Raw genomic sequence first — 15,940 nt, 5'->3', positions numbered from 1 at the left:
GAGGTTCTCGGCCCTGCAGCTCCAAGCCGCGTAGTTTTATTTGTTGGGGAAGCACGGGGCTGTACACAATAAATAACATGGAAATAGGAACTGTGCCCTAATCGCGGCTGGAGGTGGGGATGGGGCAAGACATCGGCCAGGCCTTTGGCCTGCAGCTGGACAGGGGTAGGGCCCCCAACCTCGGGCAGCAGGCGACCTGCGGCTGGGGACCGCGATGGACACTCCCCTCAGAGTTCCACGCGAGTGTCGCGGTAGGCCCGGTCCAGGGCCCACTCCGGCTGCGAGTCGGCGCCACTTTCGCGGGCCAGGCGCGCCATCTCCTGCTGGAACAGTGCCTGCCGCGCCCGGCTGGGGTCCACGTTGATCCAGTTGTTGGCGATCCACTTAGTGCCACGCGTGACCAGGCAGCCCCCGTGCAGCGAGTAGTCGTCCACGTCGCCCACCCAACCTAGGAGAGGAGGATGGTGTGAGCAAGGGAGGGGACCAGAGGGAATCTAGGCTGGACTGAGCTGAGCTTGTGGGCTGACCTGAGCTTGGCCTCATATTGCCCAAGTGCATGGCAAGGGTAGGCCCAGCTGTGCACACCTTCAGTGGCAAACATCTGGCCACAAGGCCTCCTTGGGGGCTCAGCATCTTTCTCTAGCGAATGCCTTATCAACACCACTGGCTCTCTGAAATCAGCTTTCTTGCTGCCCGGCCTGTCCACAGCCCTTCCCAGTCTGGGCTACTAAGGTGCACGTGTCCCCCGCCCCAGTCAGCTGTAAGGCTAGGGCATCAAGGAATGACAGGGTTCCAGAAAGCCCAGGAGGCTGCACAGGTGCAGGCTGCTGAAGTCACTGAGGATGGTCTTTGGGAGGCACTAGGGGCAAAAAAACATTTGAAGGGCAGCCAGAAACAGCTCACCAGGGTGGCAACCAGGGCTGGGTAAAGGGAAGCTTCCCTCAAGGCAGCCCTGGCCTGGCCACAGGTCCTCACCTTGCCCATCAGGCAGGTAGTTGTACCAGAAGACTGCTGTGCCCTGGCGGGGCTTGACACGCAGGTTCCCCTTGTCACAGTGCCTCCGAGTGTCACGGAGGTCAACATCATCCTGAATCAGACTCTGTGGGCAGCAGAGTGGTGGGGTTTTCAAGCTGCCCTGACTGTATGGCCAGGAGCCTAAGGACAGCCAGTCAAAGGTGGCCAGAGGGAAACCAGTCAGATGTCCCCAGGGGACTGTTTAGGCCTCATCCCAGGTCTGGGGGTGTATGTACTGTTTGCCCAAGGCCCTGCCATCCCACCAGAGTAACAGCCCGGTTGGCCCTTACCATTTCATCATAGGTTCTGTTGTCTGCTACAGGAAAGACAGTCTCGCCCCCACCGGTGACGTTGTTCAAATAAAACAGCACTGTCATGTAGCTGTAAGGCAGGGGGACTGTTGAGCAGGTTCCCAGCTGTGGATGCTTCCCAGGGGCTTACCTGTGGGCAGGATAAGCTGCCCAGGTCCCCAAGGGCCAGAGGGGCAGGCTGGGATCAGTGACAACAGGGCAGGTCAGTACCGAGATGTCCCTAGCCCATTCTTCTTCCCACAAACCCAGTCTCTTTCTGTCAGTCACAATGTTTTTTATGGCCAAGATCACAGGTGCAATTAGCTAAATTACATGGCCCTGACCAAGGGCCAGCTGGGAAAGGTAGGCTAGCAGAAGCAGCAAGATCATGCAGAGGGCTGGTTGTGACTAGAAGGGGCTGAGCCAGAGCAGCCACATGAAGAGGAGAGACCTGCCACCATACCCTGGCAGGGGAGGGGGGCATAGCTTCAAAGGGAGAAGCTGAGGTCTCCAGCAGTGCCAGCAGGATCAATAACCAGGGAGGGAGCGGAAAGAATCAGGGGTCCAAACTTGCCCCTTGCCTGAGAGCTCTGGGGGCAGCTTTCAGTGTCTGTGGGTACCTCAGTCTGGCCACTGAGACAAGATGACCACCCCTTTTGGGCCACTTGGTAAACAACCTGAGGGGAGAGGTGGGGGTATCCTCGACCAGGATGGCCCAGCACTCTCCTGGCCCCATACCAAGGGGCAAGCCCACAGGGCAGGGCTGTGCTTGTGTCATCGGAGTGCCTGGTCTGGGAGTTGAAGACAGCCCTCAGGTGGGAGGTACTTGCCGGCAGGAGGTCTCGAAGGGTACAGACTCATTGGCTACCAGCTTGGTATGGGAGCAGATGGTCTCTGGGTACACAGGCCCGCTGTCCACATGGGCATGGTAGTGGCCTCCCTCGCCATACCGCACGACCTGCAGCGGCTCGCTGAGCTCCACGATCTCAGGTGACAGGCGGGTGAGGCGCAGTACCCTGGTGGGCAGCAGGCATTCAGCTAGGCAGCCCCATGCCAGGTGGCACCCTGAGGGAGCTGGCAAGGTGGACCCTGGGCCTGCCACAAGCTCTGCCCCTATTTCCCCTGGAAGCTCCTTAAGCCACCCCAGACTGGCCCTGTAAGAGCAGGAAGGGGTTACTCATGATGAGCCCTTCTCCCTGGATGCCAGAGACATCACTGGGTGGGAAAGATGAAATCTTCATTAAGTTGGGGGAGGGGGAGACACTCCCTCCAGGAAGGAGGCTGTTTATCTAAAACCCCTGGCTGCTCAGGGGCAGGGGGTCCTGTGGACAGAGATAAGAGATCACTTCTCTAATTAGCAGAAAACAAACATTCACTCTGTTTCTAATCCCAAATGTCTACTGTTTCCCACAATCAGGGCTAATTTGCTTTTGTTAATTGTGCCCTAATGAGTCCCAATCCTGGTCTAACAAGTGGAACTTAATCCTGAGTTGGTTAATCAATTCCGTTTTCTCAGTCCCAGCTAAGGACTTCTATGGGGGCCCTGCACCAGGGAGGACAGCCTCAGGTGCTCACCTCTGGCGGATGGCGCGCATAACGTGGTGGGCACCTTCGCCCTGGTAGAGCCACGTGTGGTGGCTGTTCCGCACCAGCTGGCTGGACTCTGCCTTGTGGCTCCTCATATACTTGTGAAAGTCGCGAAGGTCCATGTTGGAGAACTCCTGCCGGCTCAGCACTCCTGCACAGGGCACCCATCATTAATGCCCACCAAGCCCATGTGGGGAGGGCATAGTGGGGAGGCTGCACCTTCCTACCTACCCCTGGCCTCAGGCACGGGGGGGCCATGTGCACCTGTCCCTCAACCTGGACTCAGGTCAGATGAAATTGGCCTCTGTCACATTAGGCCCTACGGGAAGACCCAAAGAAGCTCATTTCCTCAGTTTAAGCCCTGATTTTGCCCCCAAAAGGATGAAGCCCAACCCCCATTAGACTGGCCAGAGAGCAGGGTCTCCAAAGGAAGCTTAAGCCATATGGCCAGGACACTAGGCCAAGGACTGCCCTTGGCCCTCCAGCCTGGCTCTGTAGAGCATGGTGGCCACTCTCTGGTCCTGTAGAGGGCGAAGAAAGAGAGCATTCAGTGTTGGGTTTTGTCCAGGGCCTTCCACACTGTAGGGTGTAAGCTGGGATCGGTCCCCAGGAGTTCCTTTGTGACCTTGGGTCTCATCCTGAGTGGAATACACCTGGCCAGTCCTGCCCGCTGGGTAAACCAGTCTACCTCAGCAGAGAAAGCCAGGCCACTCTCCCAAATGAGAACACTCTCCCCTGTTCCTGCTCAACCCACAAAGCTGGGCTGTATCCTCTTAGGGTTCTGGAAGAATAGCTGGTGTCTTTGCTACATGTTATCCTGGCTGACCCAACTGACACACTTCCATGCTTCGGCCCAGATTTCTCTGAGGGTGGGGGCACTCGAGGGCTGTGAGTCTGTCACGAGCTCTGCACATAGGGGCAGTAGCAGCATGATGCCCCTCCAGCCACAGGTCCCAGTCAGATTCTTCACTGTGGGTTCACCAGCCACAAAGCCATTCTTCCAAGTCCTATTTCCTCAACTGGTCCAGAATTTGGACATGAGGGTAATGACTACACCTCAGAAACTTCCTGGGGGTTATTACCAAAGGCGAGGGTGCTTACAGGACAGCACTCCTGCCCACATGACCCCAAACAGTTAGCATGACTCCAGGTGGGCAAGAGGAAGGCAAGGGGGACCTTGGTTAGACCAGAGAGGCCGACTGCTAGGGCAAGACCGTGTGCCTGGCTGGAGAGAGGCAGATGCCAAGCTGACCTCACTGTTCCTTTGCTCCCGCTATACCACTCTGCCCTCTGCCAGCCAGCAACCATACCTCCTGTACCCCAGATGCTGCCTGGTGAGGTCAAAAGAGCCTCCAAGAACTGCCCTCTAGACTGTCACCAAAGGGAATGGGAGAGTCTAGCTACTGCCTACTTCCCAGGGGTAAGGGCAAGGCTGGATCCTCACCTCCTCATCTCTGGCTACTCTAGAAGCTGGGCATAGAGGCTACCTGGCTTGGGGGGCAGGAGGCTCACAGCGACAGAACTGTGGCAAGGTATGAGCTCACCATCACCATCAGGGTCAGCCTTGATCGCAGAGTACATCTCCTGAATGTTCTCTGGAGTCATCCACCGTCCATTTCCCAGGCGAGTCTGGGCCAGGACCTAAAGCACAAAATGGTGCCTCAGTGGGGTGGCCCCAGTGATGGAGAGTCACCAGAGCACAGACAGCTGCCTAGTTCCTTCTGTAGGGCTGAGGGTTCAGGTGATAGGGCATGGGTGAGGACGAAGGACAGAGCCCAAGGTCCCTGAGCTGAAGTGAGGGTAGGCAGAGAGGTCTAGAGGCATCTGGGGAGGAAGCCAGAAGACAGTCAAAAGACCTGTGGGCCATGACCATTCTCAGCCCTGGTGGGACTGTGGCTTCCATGGGGAACACTGTCAGCCTATTGGAGGCAGAGCAAAGGACAGGCCTGTGTCCCACCCAGATACCCCAGGTGAGGTGGGGGAGGCCAGGGCCTGGGTGCGAAAAGGGAAGAGGCACCATGGGGAGGCCTGGCCAGTGAACGACCACCAGGCCCCTTAGGAAGATCGGGCCCGGTGAGGCACTCTATATAGGCAAGGGACCCTGCACCCCACCAAGACCTCTCTCAGAAGCCTGGGTGTGAGGGGCATGCAGAGAGAGATGCAGACTTCTGGCTTCCTCTGAGCTGCCACCCCATCCACCATGAATTCTGTGGGGTTCCCAGCAACAGCAGCAAGGAATCCAGACCACAGACAGCACACCACCTGGGAACTGTGGCAATAAATGCCATCACCTCCAGGTAGATTCTCCTGCCATCCTCTGGGGTTCCCAGGGCAGCAAGGGGCTCTCTAGGAGGGAAAGTGGACCCTGGGCATGCCCAAGTTGATCTGAGGTGGCATCTGACTCTTGGGGCCAGGGCCGAGCAGTACAAGTGACCTGGCCACCAGAAACAATTTTGGGCATTCCCACCCTGGTGCCTACTCCAGGCCCCAGGATCCCAACCTCATGGAGCTGCAGGCGACCATCATGGTTTTGGTCCAGCAGCTGGAAGAGGTCCAGCTGGCTGATTTGCATTGTGCCCATTGCTTCCTCATACTCTTCGGTGGGCAGGATCTGGCTGCGTTGTAACCCCTTCATCTGTGCCAGGTGGATGATGAGCCGACACTCCTCATCACTCAAGAAGCCAGGGATTTCTGCCAGAAGAGGTGGGGTGGGGGGTGAGGCCAAGAACGGGGCCAGGACGCTGATGCACCAAATAAGTACCTTCCTCTCTGCAGGGTTCTTGGGGTAGTCCCTGTCCCCTGCTGGTCACCAAGTCAGGAGGACTTCACATCTGCTGTAGACCGTGACCCCAAGGTCAAGTTGTCCTGCAAAGGTTAGCCAGCGTTTGGAACATGGGGCCTCTCTTTTTGATGCTGAGAGCACACAATTTCCAGGGGAGTCCTGGGAGGTGAGCCAGAGCAAAGCTGGGGATGGGCTAACCCACCTTGGAGTGGGACCAAAGGCCAGAGGGTGGACCTGAGGGGTGGAGGGGTGACCTCCACTCCTTACTGGGTATATATTTTAAAAGGGCGGGGGGAATGTTGGCAGGTTTTTGCTTTCATTATTGCTTTTCAGCATTGTTCAAATAAAAACAAAGTGAATACATCCAGCATTCTAGGTCTTGCCCTCCATTCTCTTGCACAAGTGGGTGCTGGTCATCCGTCCACTACTGAGTTGCCCAGCGCTGGGAGGTCAGTGGGGGTCACTCAGGTTTTTAGCAGATGCTCTGAGAAGATGCCCCAGTGTCCTTTGCTTTGGGAACAAATGTACACTGAACGCCTACTCCATGCCTCTAAGCCCAAGTAAAGGCCAGTCGGGCCTGGGGCTTAGCTCCAGTGGCTGGATGACCCCACACCAGCTCCACAAGCAGCTCAGTGGAGCTGGAACGCGAAGCTCACACCTGGCGAGCCCACATCCCAGCGACTCCAGGCACTTCCAGGGCTGGAGCCTGGGCCTTGCTTCATTCTCTTGTTCCTGGGAGAGAGGACTTCCTTTGACAGGGCACAAGAGGCCCACACAGGAACTGACTGGAGGAAGGGCCATGCCGCCACTGTGATCCTTCAGAACTCCTGCAGAGTGGTCTGCCACTTTTCTGGGTTATTCTCTCAGCATGAAGTTCCAGTCATTGCCAAGAGGAAGGGAAATGGCCACTCGGAGCCAGGATTGGAGCAGTTTTTAATAGTAATCACAGCAGATCACACTTAGGGAGCACAGACTCTGTGTCCTGTCCTAAGCATGTCATCAACCCCGTAATCCGTATACTCGTCCTAGAAAACAGGCCCCATTAATTCACCCTTCCTCCCTGAGGATCCCCCAAGCACAGAGACATCAGCAACTTGGCCAGGGCCCCACAGGCTGTCGTACTCCAGAACCCAGGCTCACAGCCAGATTCAGCTTCCATAGGTAGGTGACCCAGATGTGATGACACTGAGGACAGGAAAAAGCCACCCCACCCCACCCCCACCTCCGGCCTGCCTGATCCCCTCAACCTGTCAAACCCAGAAAGGGTATGAGCCATCCACTGGGGGATCAAATTGCTAATCACCAGTCACCTCCTGATCATTTAAAAAGATAAACAAACAAGAAAAGTGAACCAGAAAAAGAAAACACAGGCCCAGGTTTCTTCAGTTTATTAGGTGCCAGTCATTCACAGGCCCAAAGGAGATGCCACCCTCTATACAGCCCCCTGCCATGTGCTATTCAAATGTAAACAGCCCAGGTCAGAACACTGGGGCCTAACCAGGTGGGTCTGAGCACATGGAAGCTGGGCAAACATTGGCTCCTGGGGTGTGGGTATAGCCCTTATAAAGCCCCCAACCTCAGTGCACTGAGACCAAGGCAGAGAAAGCAGGTGATGGATCAAGGGCTGTGGCGGCTGGTGGCACTGGTGGTGCTGTTGGGTGACGGTGGGGCAGGGGCTCCCTGGGGCCCCACGCGGTGCATGGCCATTCCCCAAGCCATGGCGCTGTGCCACGACATTGGCTACACAGAGATGCGGCTACCCCACTTGCTGGACCATGACACAGCAGCCGAGGCCATCCAGCAGTCAGTCAGCTGGTTGCCCCTGCTGGCCAGGGAGTGCGACCCTGATGTGCACCTCTTCCTCTGCTCCCTCTTTGCCTCGGTGTGCCTCGACAGGTAGGGCAGGGGCTCCCAGGTAAGGGTGGGGGCCTCTCCTCAGCCAGGGCCTGCTCTGGAAGCTCTTCACTAATCATTGCTGTGTACCTATCAGTGACAGGAGGATGAAGGATTGTTTTGTCAGGGTGTTGCTGGCAGAGAGCGCAGATGCCCATGGGACACAGGAGACATAGGCAGGGGACTATCAATGGTGTGCACCCTTGGTCTGGATCCACAAATCAACAAGGGCTCTTAAATGTCAAGGTAGGGCAAGTGAGCAGCCCGCTCTAGGCTAGGGGCTGAGAACCCCTCTCCAGTGAGGTGTGGCAACTCTGTCTGCCCAAAGGATCCTGGCCAGAGATGGAGCCACGGCTCATCTGGTGGCTTTTTCTCTCAGAGTCCAGAGATTGCAAGGCTGATTCCTCTTCCCCAGCCTAACCTACCCCGTGAACAACAGCTCCCTCAGTTTCTTCTTTGCAGAGCCAGGGCCCTTCCTAGAGCCTCAGGGTGACCATGCCTATAGCAGCAAGAATGGGCTCTTTCAGAAACTGAGGATTGGGCCCCTTTGCTCTTGGCCAACCCCAGTCCTGGCTAGAAACTGCAGTGTCCTGCAGGCCTTTCAGGACAAGAGGGAGGGCCCTGCTTTCTCCCTCCAAGATGGGGAGTGAAGGCCCCGAGTGCAGGGCCCCTCCCACAGCCCTCTCCCAGGCACTAGGCATCCACCGGAGCTGTAGGGGGAGATACACTGCAAAGGTGGAAAGCAGCCTGGGCCAGGGCAGGGGTGGGGCTGGGGATACAAGACAGAAGGGCTGGGAGACCCAGGGCCGAGGGCTAAGATTTCAGCAAGCAAAGGAGCAAGAAGCCCAGCTGCAGGGCTGTTGCTAGGTGACCAGGGTGTCGTTGCCCAACAACCGTGGAGTTTCTGGCCAGGCCTAGAGCTAGGAGCACACAGAGGCCCCAGCTTGGAATCCAGGAACCCTGGTCCTGAGTACCCGCTGCCCCTGACACTTTCCCTGCCCTGCAGGGTCATCTACCCGTGCCGAAGCCTGTGCGAGGCCGTGCAGACCAGCTGCGCCCCCATCATGGCCTGCTATGGCTACCCCTGGCCAGCCATCCTGCACTGCGGACGCTTCCCCGCCGGCCACGGCCTCTGTGTGGCTGCCATCTCCAACGGCTCCCGCCCGAGCCGCCCACGTGAGTCTCTACACAGCTTCTAGGCTGGTCTAACCCTTTCTCAGCCCCACAGGCTGCACCCCACCCTTTCAAATCACAACTCTCGGGGATCAGGTAACTGGGTCTCTCTGGTGGGAAAGAAGAGGGACAACCCACAGCGGCCATCCATCTCAGAAAGGGTAAAGAACAAGGGGAAAGTGGGAGAAACCCCTGCTGATGGCTCCCCTCCTCCACCCGGGGTCCAGGGGGAGCCTCACTCAGCTCTTCCCCGCAGTGCCGCGTGCCAGCTGCAGGACTGTGAGTTGCAGGACACCAGCTCGTCCAAGGAGGTCCTGGACATGCTCTGCGCTAGCGATTTTGGTGAGCCTCTGGTGCCCAGCACCCCTTACACCCCCTTACAAGTGGGTTCATTACAACTCCTGGCTTGGTGCTAAGACAAAAGAAAGAGGGGATACCCAAATATTATGCCTGATTAGAACTAAAAAATAAGTTCCTTTAATAATTGCTAAAAAAACAACATCCCAGGAGGACAGGCCTTCTCTAGGACCCTGATTCCAAGAGCAGAACATCAGACAAGAGGGTTTGGCTTACCAGGTGGAGGGGAAGATGGGGATACTCAGAGGGGCCAGGCTCATCACCTCAGCCCTCTGATCCCATTCAGCAGTGAAGGTTAGGCTCTCCTGGCGCAGTGGGTCATCCTCCAGACCCTCAGACTGCAACCTGGACTCACAGCTAGAGGTGCTGAAGGCGGGCCCACTGCCCCCTGGGGAGCTGGCGCCTACTCTGCGACACTGGCTACAGCTGGATGCCACGTGTGTGTACAACCTCCTGTGCGGAAGGTATGCTGGGACCTACGTGCTGAGTGGGGAGGTGCAGGGTCACAGTCTGCTGGTAACCACGGCCTATGGTTGGAGCCAGGGCCACAGAAATCTGCAGCTGGCCATGTGCAGGTGGCATCATCACCAGTGCCCAGAATAGAGTCAACCCAGGTGGGGAGAGCCTGGGACTTTATAGCCACAGCCTCTGCAGTGGCCACGCAGACCATGTGCTCCCCTGGACACACATAAAACCCTCTTTCTGCTGCCCTCCATGGATATTTGCAGACCAAAGTCCAGAGTAACTCCAAGGCTCACCCAGGACCAGCACAAGGCAGGGCAGAAGTCCACTTCTGTGGTCCTTCCTCCTGGAAAAAGTCAGCTAGCCTTGTGTGCTGGGCAGGCAAGACTACCTTTCTGAACTTCCCAGACCTGGGATGCCAGACTGGCTGATGCCCTGCTCCTGCCCACAAGCCCCAGCATCCCAAGTTGAGCCTCAGGGCAGGCACAAAGCCTCAGGCTATGCTCACCCAGGCACTATGCTGCTTGTCAAGCCCCAGACAGACTCAATTATATCTTCCTGACCTTTACTGAGTCCACAATCCTGCCAAGCAGCGGGCCTGTGGAACAGCAGGGGGGTTCATACAGAAAACTGCATTAAGCTGCTTACAAACCTGAACTAATATGCATACTACAATTCTTTCCCTACTTCTGTGCTTCTGTCAAGAGAGCACAGTGGTCTTATGTAACTGCTTTATTGTTTTTTTTAAGCTGAAAAAGAATAGGTCTGGAAATCCTATAATAAAGCAGTTATGGTTTTAACATACATTGTTTTGTGTACTGGTATCAATTACTCATTTACCTTAAATAGCTAAGAAAGTGGACTAAAACTCTTGCTGGCCCACTGGAAGTGCCCCCTGCTGCTCTTGAAGAGGGTGCCAAATAAGGAGGTACCTGCCCAGGGTGATGGTGGAGGCCACTCTGCACACAAAGACAGGTGCTGGACTGGCTGAGAGTATCTAGTAAACCCATCCAGCTGGCCAATAATTGTCAGCAGTAGACTCTGGCCGCTGGACACACAGCCATATCAAATCAGGCCTCCCACACATGCAGCTAACCTTTAGGGGCAAAGACACAATTAACAAATAAATACAGAAGATAGCTTCCAATGATGCTAAGCGCTGAGAAGAAAACGGAGCAGGCTGATGCAACAGAGAGCCTGGAAACCTCTTGAGACCAGTCTGAGGTGGAGAGAGGTCTCTGAGGAGGCGAGGTTTGAGCAGAGGCCTGATGCGGGGGAAGGCACCCTCGGTGAGAGCCAAGTCTGAGCCTTCTGGTGGAGGGAACTGTGCATATAAAGGCGCCAAGGCAGGACTTCCCTGGTGACGTAGTGGTTAAGAGTCCGCCTGCCAATGCAGGGGACACGGGTTCGAGCCCTGGTCCGGGAGGACTCCACATGCCGTGGAGCAACTGGGCCCGTGTGCCACAACTACTGAGCCTGCGCTCTAGAGCCTGCAAGCTACAATGACTGAGCCCGCGTGCTGCAACTACTGAAACCCATGCATCTAGAGCCCGTGTTCCACAGCGAGAGGCCACCGCAATGAGAAGCCCGTGCACCCTGAGGGGTAGCCCCCGCTCACCGCAACTAGAGAAAGCCCACACGCAGCAACGAAGACCCAACACAGCCAAAAATAAATTAATTAATTAAAAAAAAAAGGCGCCAAGGCAGCAATGAGCTTGGTGTCTGAGAATCAACAGGGGGTGAGTGAGGGAAGGGTGGTGGGAGATGAGGTCTGAGAGATGAGAGGGTCTTGGGGCACCAAATGAGACGTAGAAGTGGAATGGGAAATCATGGAGGCTTTTAAGGAAGGGAGTGATGAGATCTGATCTGCTGTTTAAATACAGAATGAGTGTGAGGTGGAGGGAGAAGTGAGCCACATGAGAGAAAGCAATGTCCCTAGAGAGGTGACAGTGAGTCAGAACTGGAACACCTCCCTTCTGAACTGAACAGGACAACGGTCCAAATCCTTGGGAAATGCCTACCACAGTCAAGCAGGTATCCTCCAGGAACTTGGGGGGGGGGGGCTTTTGTGGCCCAGGTCCCACTTACCAAATATCTCTAGGAACAAAGGTGGGAAACAGGAAATTTCCCCCAAAGGGAGAGGCTGAAGGTTACGTGCGGATTTCCCTGTGAAGTGGTGGGGTTCCCTTCCACAGAGATGGAGGCACCCTAGGGTAAAACCCAGTCCCCTTGCCCCAGCTGACACCTTGAACACCTACCCCTTGAGCCCTGGCATTTTGGGTCCCTGATGGTGGGTCACAGTAGGGCAAGGTGGCATAGCGGGCCCATTCTCCTTGGGCCCTGCCTGCCTCTTTAGGGCGACAGTAGGTGGATGGACAGGCAGGCACAGAAAACAGAGACACTGCCCCTCCTTGGAGTGAGGCTTCCTTCTTTGGATTCATCCAACACCACATTCAGGAACTGCCCCTCCTTGGACACCCTCTCCCCTGTGGTTAGCCTGTCTCACAACTGGACTTCTTATAATCACTGACCTCTTCCTCATTTGTCTCACCTCATTTCACCAAGCAGCAAGCCCCAGGACTTTCTGAGTAAAACCTGGGACATCTTTCACCAACAGACTCAAAGGTAGTGTAAGAGTTTTGGAGGAAATGAGAACAACGATTAGGAAGGTCTTGCTGCAACTGCCCAGTTCTCCTAATCATGCCCTTTGTAATTTATCTGCACAAACAGAAACCCATCTGATGGCTTAACCAGAATCAGTTTACCTTTTGTCAAATCTCTTCTGCTTCCCATAATGTACTCTTGGTGACTTCGGGTCTGGGTTTCTCATTCTCTGCTTTGTAGGACTTTGACGCAACAAGCTGCATGTTAGGGGGTTAGGGTTAGGGGTTATGCCTCATGGCTCGCTTAACCTAACATATATCTGAATTAAGTATATACGGGTCCAAAAAGGCTGATGAGAGAAAGTACACCCACCTCAATGTGTCCGTCTCACAACAGTGGAGTAGTAATGGGGAGAGTTGTTCCCTTGCCTGGATCACCTGTTCCTTGACAGCCACCTGGCTTCATCCCACAGCTCCTGCGGGTCTGTGCTCAAATATCCTTCTCAGCGAGGCCCACCCTGACCACCTTACTCAGTTTCAACCCCAGTTGAAATTCTGCCTTACTTGTCTGTGATCAATTATCACCATCTGACACACCATGCGTGTTTATTTGTCTGTAACCTCATTCGACTGTCAGCTTCAGGTGTTTTTTGTTTTCCTATTTTGTCCAATTCTGTATTCCCGGCACCTGAACTACTGCTTTGCTCAGACTTCAACATTATGCAATAATAATAATAATCTTTTAGTGCCTTCCCTACAACAAGACTGACATCCTAATCTATGTGAAATCATTCTCACAGGTCTAGGCATAATCCCCAACCAGGGCCCTCTGCCTTAGGGTTAACAGCATGCGCTCAGATGCTCTGCTTTGGTTCCCAGTCCCCTCCTGAAAGCCCCTTACCCCTTCCATCCCCCAGCAGCCAGGAACACCTCAGGTCTGCAGATAAGTGTGTCACTGAGGCTGGGTACCCAGGACTGGGGTGGGAAAACCTATCTTGGGCAAGGTCATGGGTCTGGGGACCCCCATCTTGTTGGTACTGGTAGTCTTTGAAGGACTTCAGGTCTTCACAACTAGCACGTTGGCTTTAGAGTGCAGGCTGTAGAGAAAGTCTGCCTTGTTCTAATCCTAGCTTCACCCTGAACTAGCTGTGTGAGCCTGGCCAAGCAACAGGGGCTCTCTGTGCCTCACTTTCTCACCCACTAGCCTGACAGTGGGACCTACACACATCTCATAGAGGGGTTGTGAGAATTAAATGGAATGATCACATAAGTCTAGCACATAACAAGAGCTCAGAAAATGTGAGCTATGATGCTGGTTCCAAATGAGGTCACCCTGGAAGGCTCTGCCTACTGTAATGGCTGAACACAAAACTCCATCCTAAGAAGAATCCCAGAGTGCTGGTAGCAAAGGCTGGTGCCCTTGTGGGGCAGGTTTGGCGGCACCAGCTTACCCACATTTGGACAGCCTGCTTATCAGACCCACTTTGGGAGTGGAATTTCCCCTCACAGGTCCTGAGATCAGCTAGGACCTGGTTATCAGTCTGTCTGACCCTCCCCCCATTCTAGAATGTGACAATTAACCATGGCAGGGAGCCTCCAAAGACAGTTTCAATGAAATGTTTAGACACTAGCTTCTAGATCACATTGCTCAGCCCTGTGATGGAATCAGCTGCAGAGAGTAAGGGTCACAGAGGGGAGTGTGGAAAGGTCAGCCTGTCACCCTATATTGGAGATGGGGGCGGGTACCTCACTTGGGGCAACCTCTGGGTGGAAAAGAAAGGGCTACTTTGAAGCAGCCATTTTCAAAACAGTAGTCACGTGGTCAAATGAGCCTCAAGGCAGCCACCAAATCGTAGCCCCTGACCCTTCCTGGGGGTGCCCAGCGAACTTACCGAAGAGCAGCGGCTTGAGGCTGAGGGTTCGGATGAAGTGATCCCTGTCGGCGACCAGCTGGACCTTGCGCTCATACCCCACCTAAGGGAAAGCGGCACAGCGGGCAGCTCGGGCGCCGGGCAGCTCGGGCGCCGGGCAGCTCGGGCGCCGGGCAGCTCGGGCGCCAGGCCCCTACATGCGAGAAAGGAAAAGACGCCCCGGCCCGGTGGGCGGCGGCGGGCGAGTGAGGGGGTGCGCGCGGCAGGCCGGGACGGCGCAGGGAGCAGCATGGAGCCCCGGGCTGACTGCCGGCCGTCTCGGGCTCGGCGGTGCAGGGCCTGGAGCGCGCCGCGGCGGAGGCCTCACCTTGATGCCCTCCAGCCGCGTGAGGGGAGCCAAGGTTGGCGCGGGCCCGGGGCCCTGGGCCCGGCGCTGGGGCCCGGGGTCGCTGCTGTCGTCGCCGTTGCTGTAGTGTACGAAGAGCAGCAGCGCCAGCACGTTGCCCAGGTACAGGTGCACGAACACCATCAGCACCAGGAAGTAAGCGCGCGAGCAGATGCCGCGAGGCTTGCACAGCGGCCGGACCGGTGTGTCCTCACAGTCACCTAGTCCCGCCGCTGCCCCGGCCGGGTCGTGCTGGGGCGGCGCCCACTGCGGACTCACAGCCTCAGGCCGCCGGCCTGCCGCCGCCGCCATGGTGCCCAGGTTGCGCGCGCACCCAGGGGAGGGGCCGCGGGGTTGTCAGCGCCGCGCCGCGCCGTAGCCAGAACCACCGCCGCCGAGCCAGCGCGCGCGGCGGTCACCAGCAGGGGGTTCCTGGGGATCCCGCGCCCGCGCTGCACTCAAGATCTCCGCTCCTTGAACCCCGGCCCACACTGAAGTTCCTCTTCCCGAGCTGGGTTATCGTTAGGAGGAGATGCACACTCCCCAGGGCAGAAGCCGCCCCCCAAATGTAGATACAGACAAGAGCAGCACAGTTACAGGAAACCCCACTGGTAGTTCCTCCGTTCCCCGGTTGAGACGCACTTCCCTCTTCCCGGAACTGTATGGTCTGCATTTTCTCGCTCCCAGGAGTGGGGTGGCAACAAGGAGGAGGCAGTGCCAAAAGATGATTCAATATTGCGGCGGGTTGGGGCGCCGCGGAATCCGATGACTGCGCACATTGTGGTGGCGTCGGACCCAAGGCATTCGGCACTGACACTCGCCAGTGTAGGCGGCCAAGAAACGCCTTGGAGGTCTGCTCTGCGGTCGGTCTGAACCTCCCGGGAAGGGCTGCAGGAGTCAGGTCTTAGGAAGCAACTGCCTGATGTGCGGGGTCACATAGACGGGGGACCCAGTCTGCAGTGGTCAGAGAGGGCTTCCTGGAGGAGCCCTGGCACCCTAACAGTAACCTGCAGGAATGCTGCAGGTGCTCAGGTTCACAGGAACACTCCTTGCCTCAGCGCTGGCACATATGAAGAGGGAGAAAGGGACTTTTCCGTAATTGAGACACCAACGCCTCGGAGGAAAGTTAAACCCAGATTATCCCCAAATATGGATGTGGGAGGACATACCAGTAGCCAAGTGCCCAAACCTGGTCTTTTTCGTTCTCTGCTCACCCCCACCCCCACCCCCAAGGTGGACATGCGGACAAGAGGAACATCATTGAGGCAGGTCCCACCGGTGGTTTGTCTTTACACTAAGACCCCCTCCCCCTCCAACTTCCTCCCAGACAAGTAGAGTGTGCATATTCTGGTCTCCTCAGTAGGGCAGCCCCATCTTCTTCTCTTGGAGATTCTACACACAATGGCAGATTTCATCAGTGCCCAAGTATTGGGTTGGCCAAAAAGTTTGTTCAGGTTTTTCCATAACATGTTGCTGAACTTTTTGGCCAACCCAATACGTGGGTTCATCCAGTCACCTTTAGG

At 56.2% G+C, this 15,940-nt stretch overlaps 1 protein-coding gene across 1 annotated transcript; it reads right to left on the bottom strand.

The window, feature by feature from the left end:
• Nucleotides 1-4: 4 nt before the first annotated feature.
• P4HTM (prolyl 4-hydroxylase, transmembrane) lies at nucleotides 5-14,739 on the bottom strand. Its single transcript, XM_029243993.1, has 9 exons — nucleotides 14,400-14,739; nucleotides 14,054-14,135; nucleotides 5,392-5,582; nucleotides 4,436-4,532; nucleotides 2,880-3,042; nucleotides 2,135-2,320; nucleotides 1,305-1,395; nucleotides 976-1,099; nucleotides 5-448 (listed from the first exon to the last, which is right to left on the bottom strand). Exons 1-9 carry the CDS (start codon nucleotides 14,727-14,729, stop codon nucleotides 228-230), a joined length of 1,485 nt encoding a protein of 494 aa, XP_029099826.1. The 5' UTR covers nucleotides 14,730-14,739; the 3' UTR covers nucleotides 5-227.
• Between the last annotated feature and the right edge of the window lie 1,201 nt (nucleotides 14,740-15,940).

This window comes from Monodon monoceros, unplaced genomic scaffold (assembly GCF_005190385.1).
Source record: "Monodon monoceros isolate NGI ecotype Baffin Bay Population unplaced genomic scaffold, NGI_Narwhal_1 Super_Scaffold_3, whole genome shotgun sequence".
Taxonomy (NCBI): domain Eukaryota; kingdom Metazoa; phylum Chordata; class Mammalia; order Artiodactyla; family Monodontidae; genus Monodon; species Monodon monoceros.
This window is presented reverse-complemented; position numbering and strand designations above follow the sequence as displayed.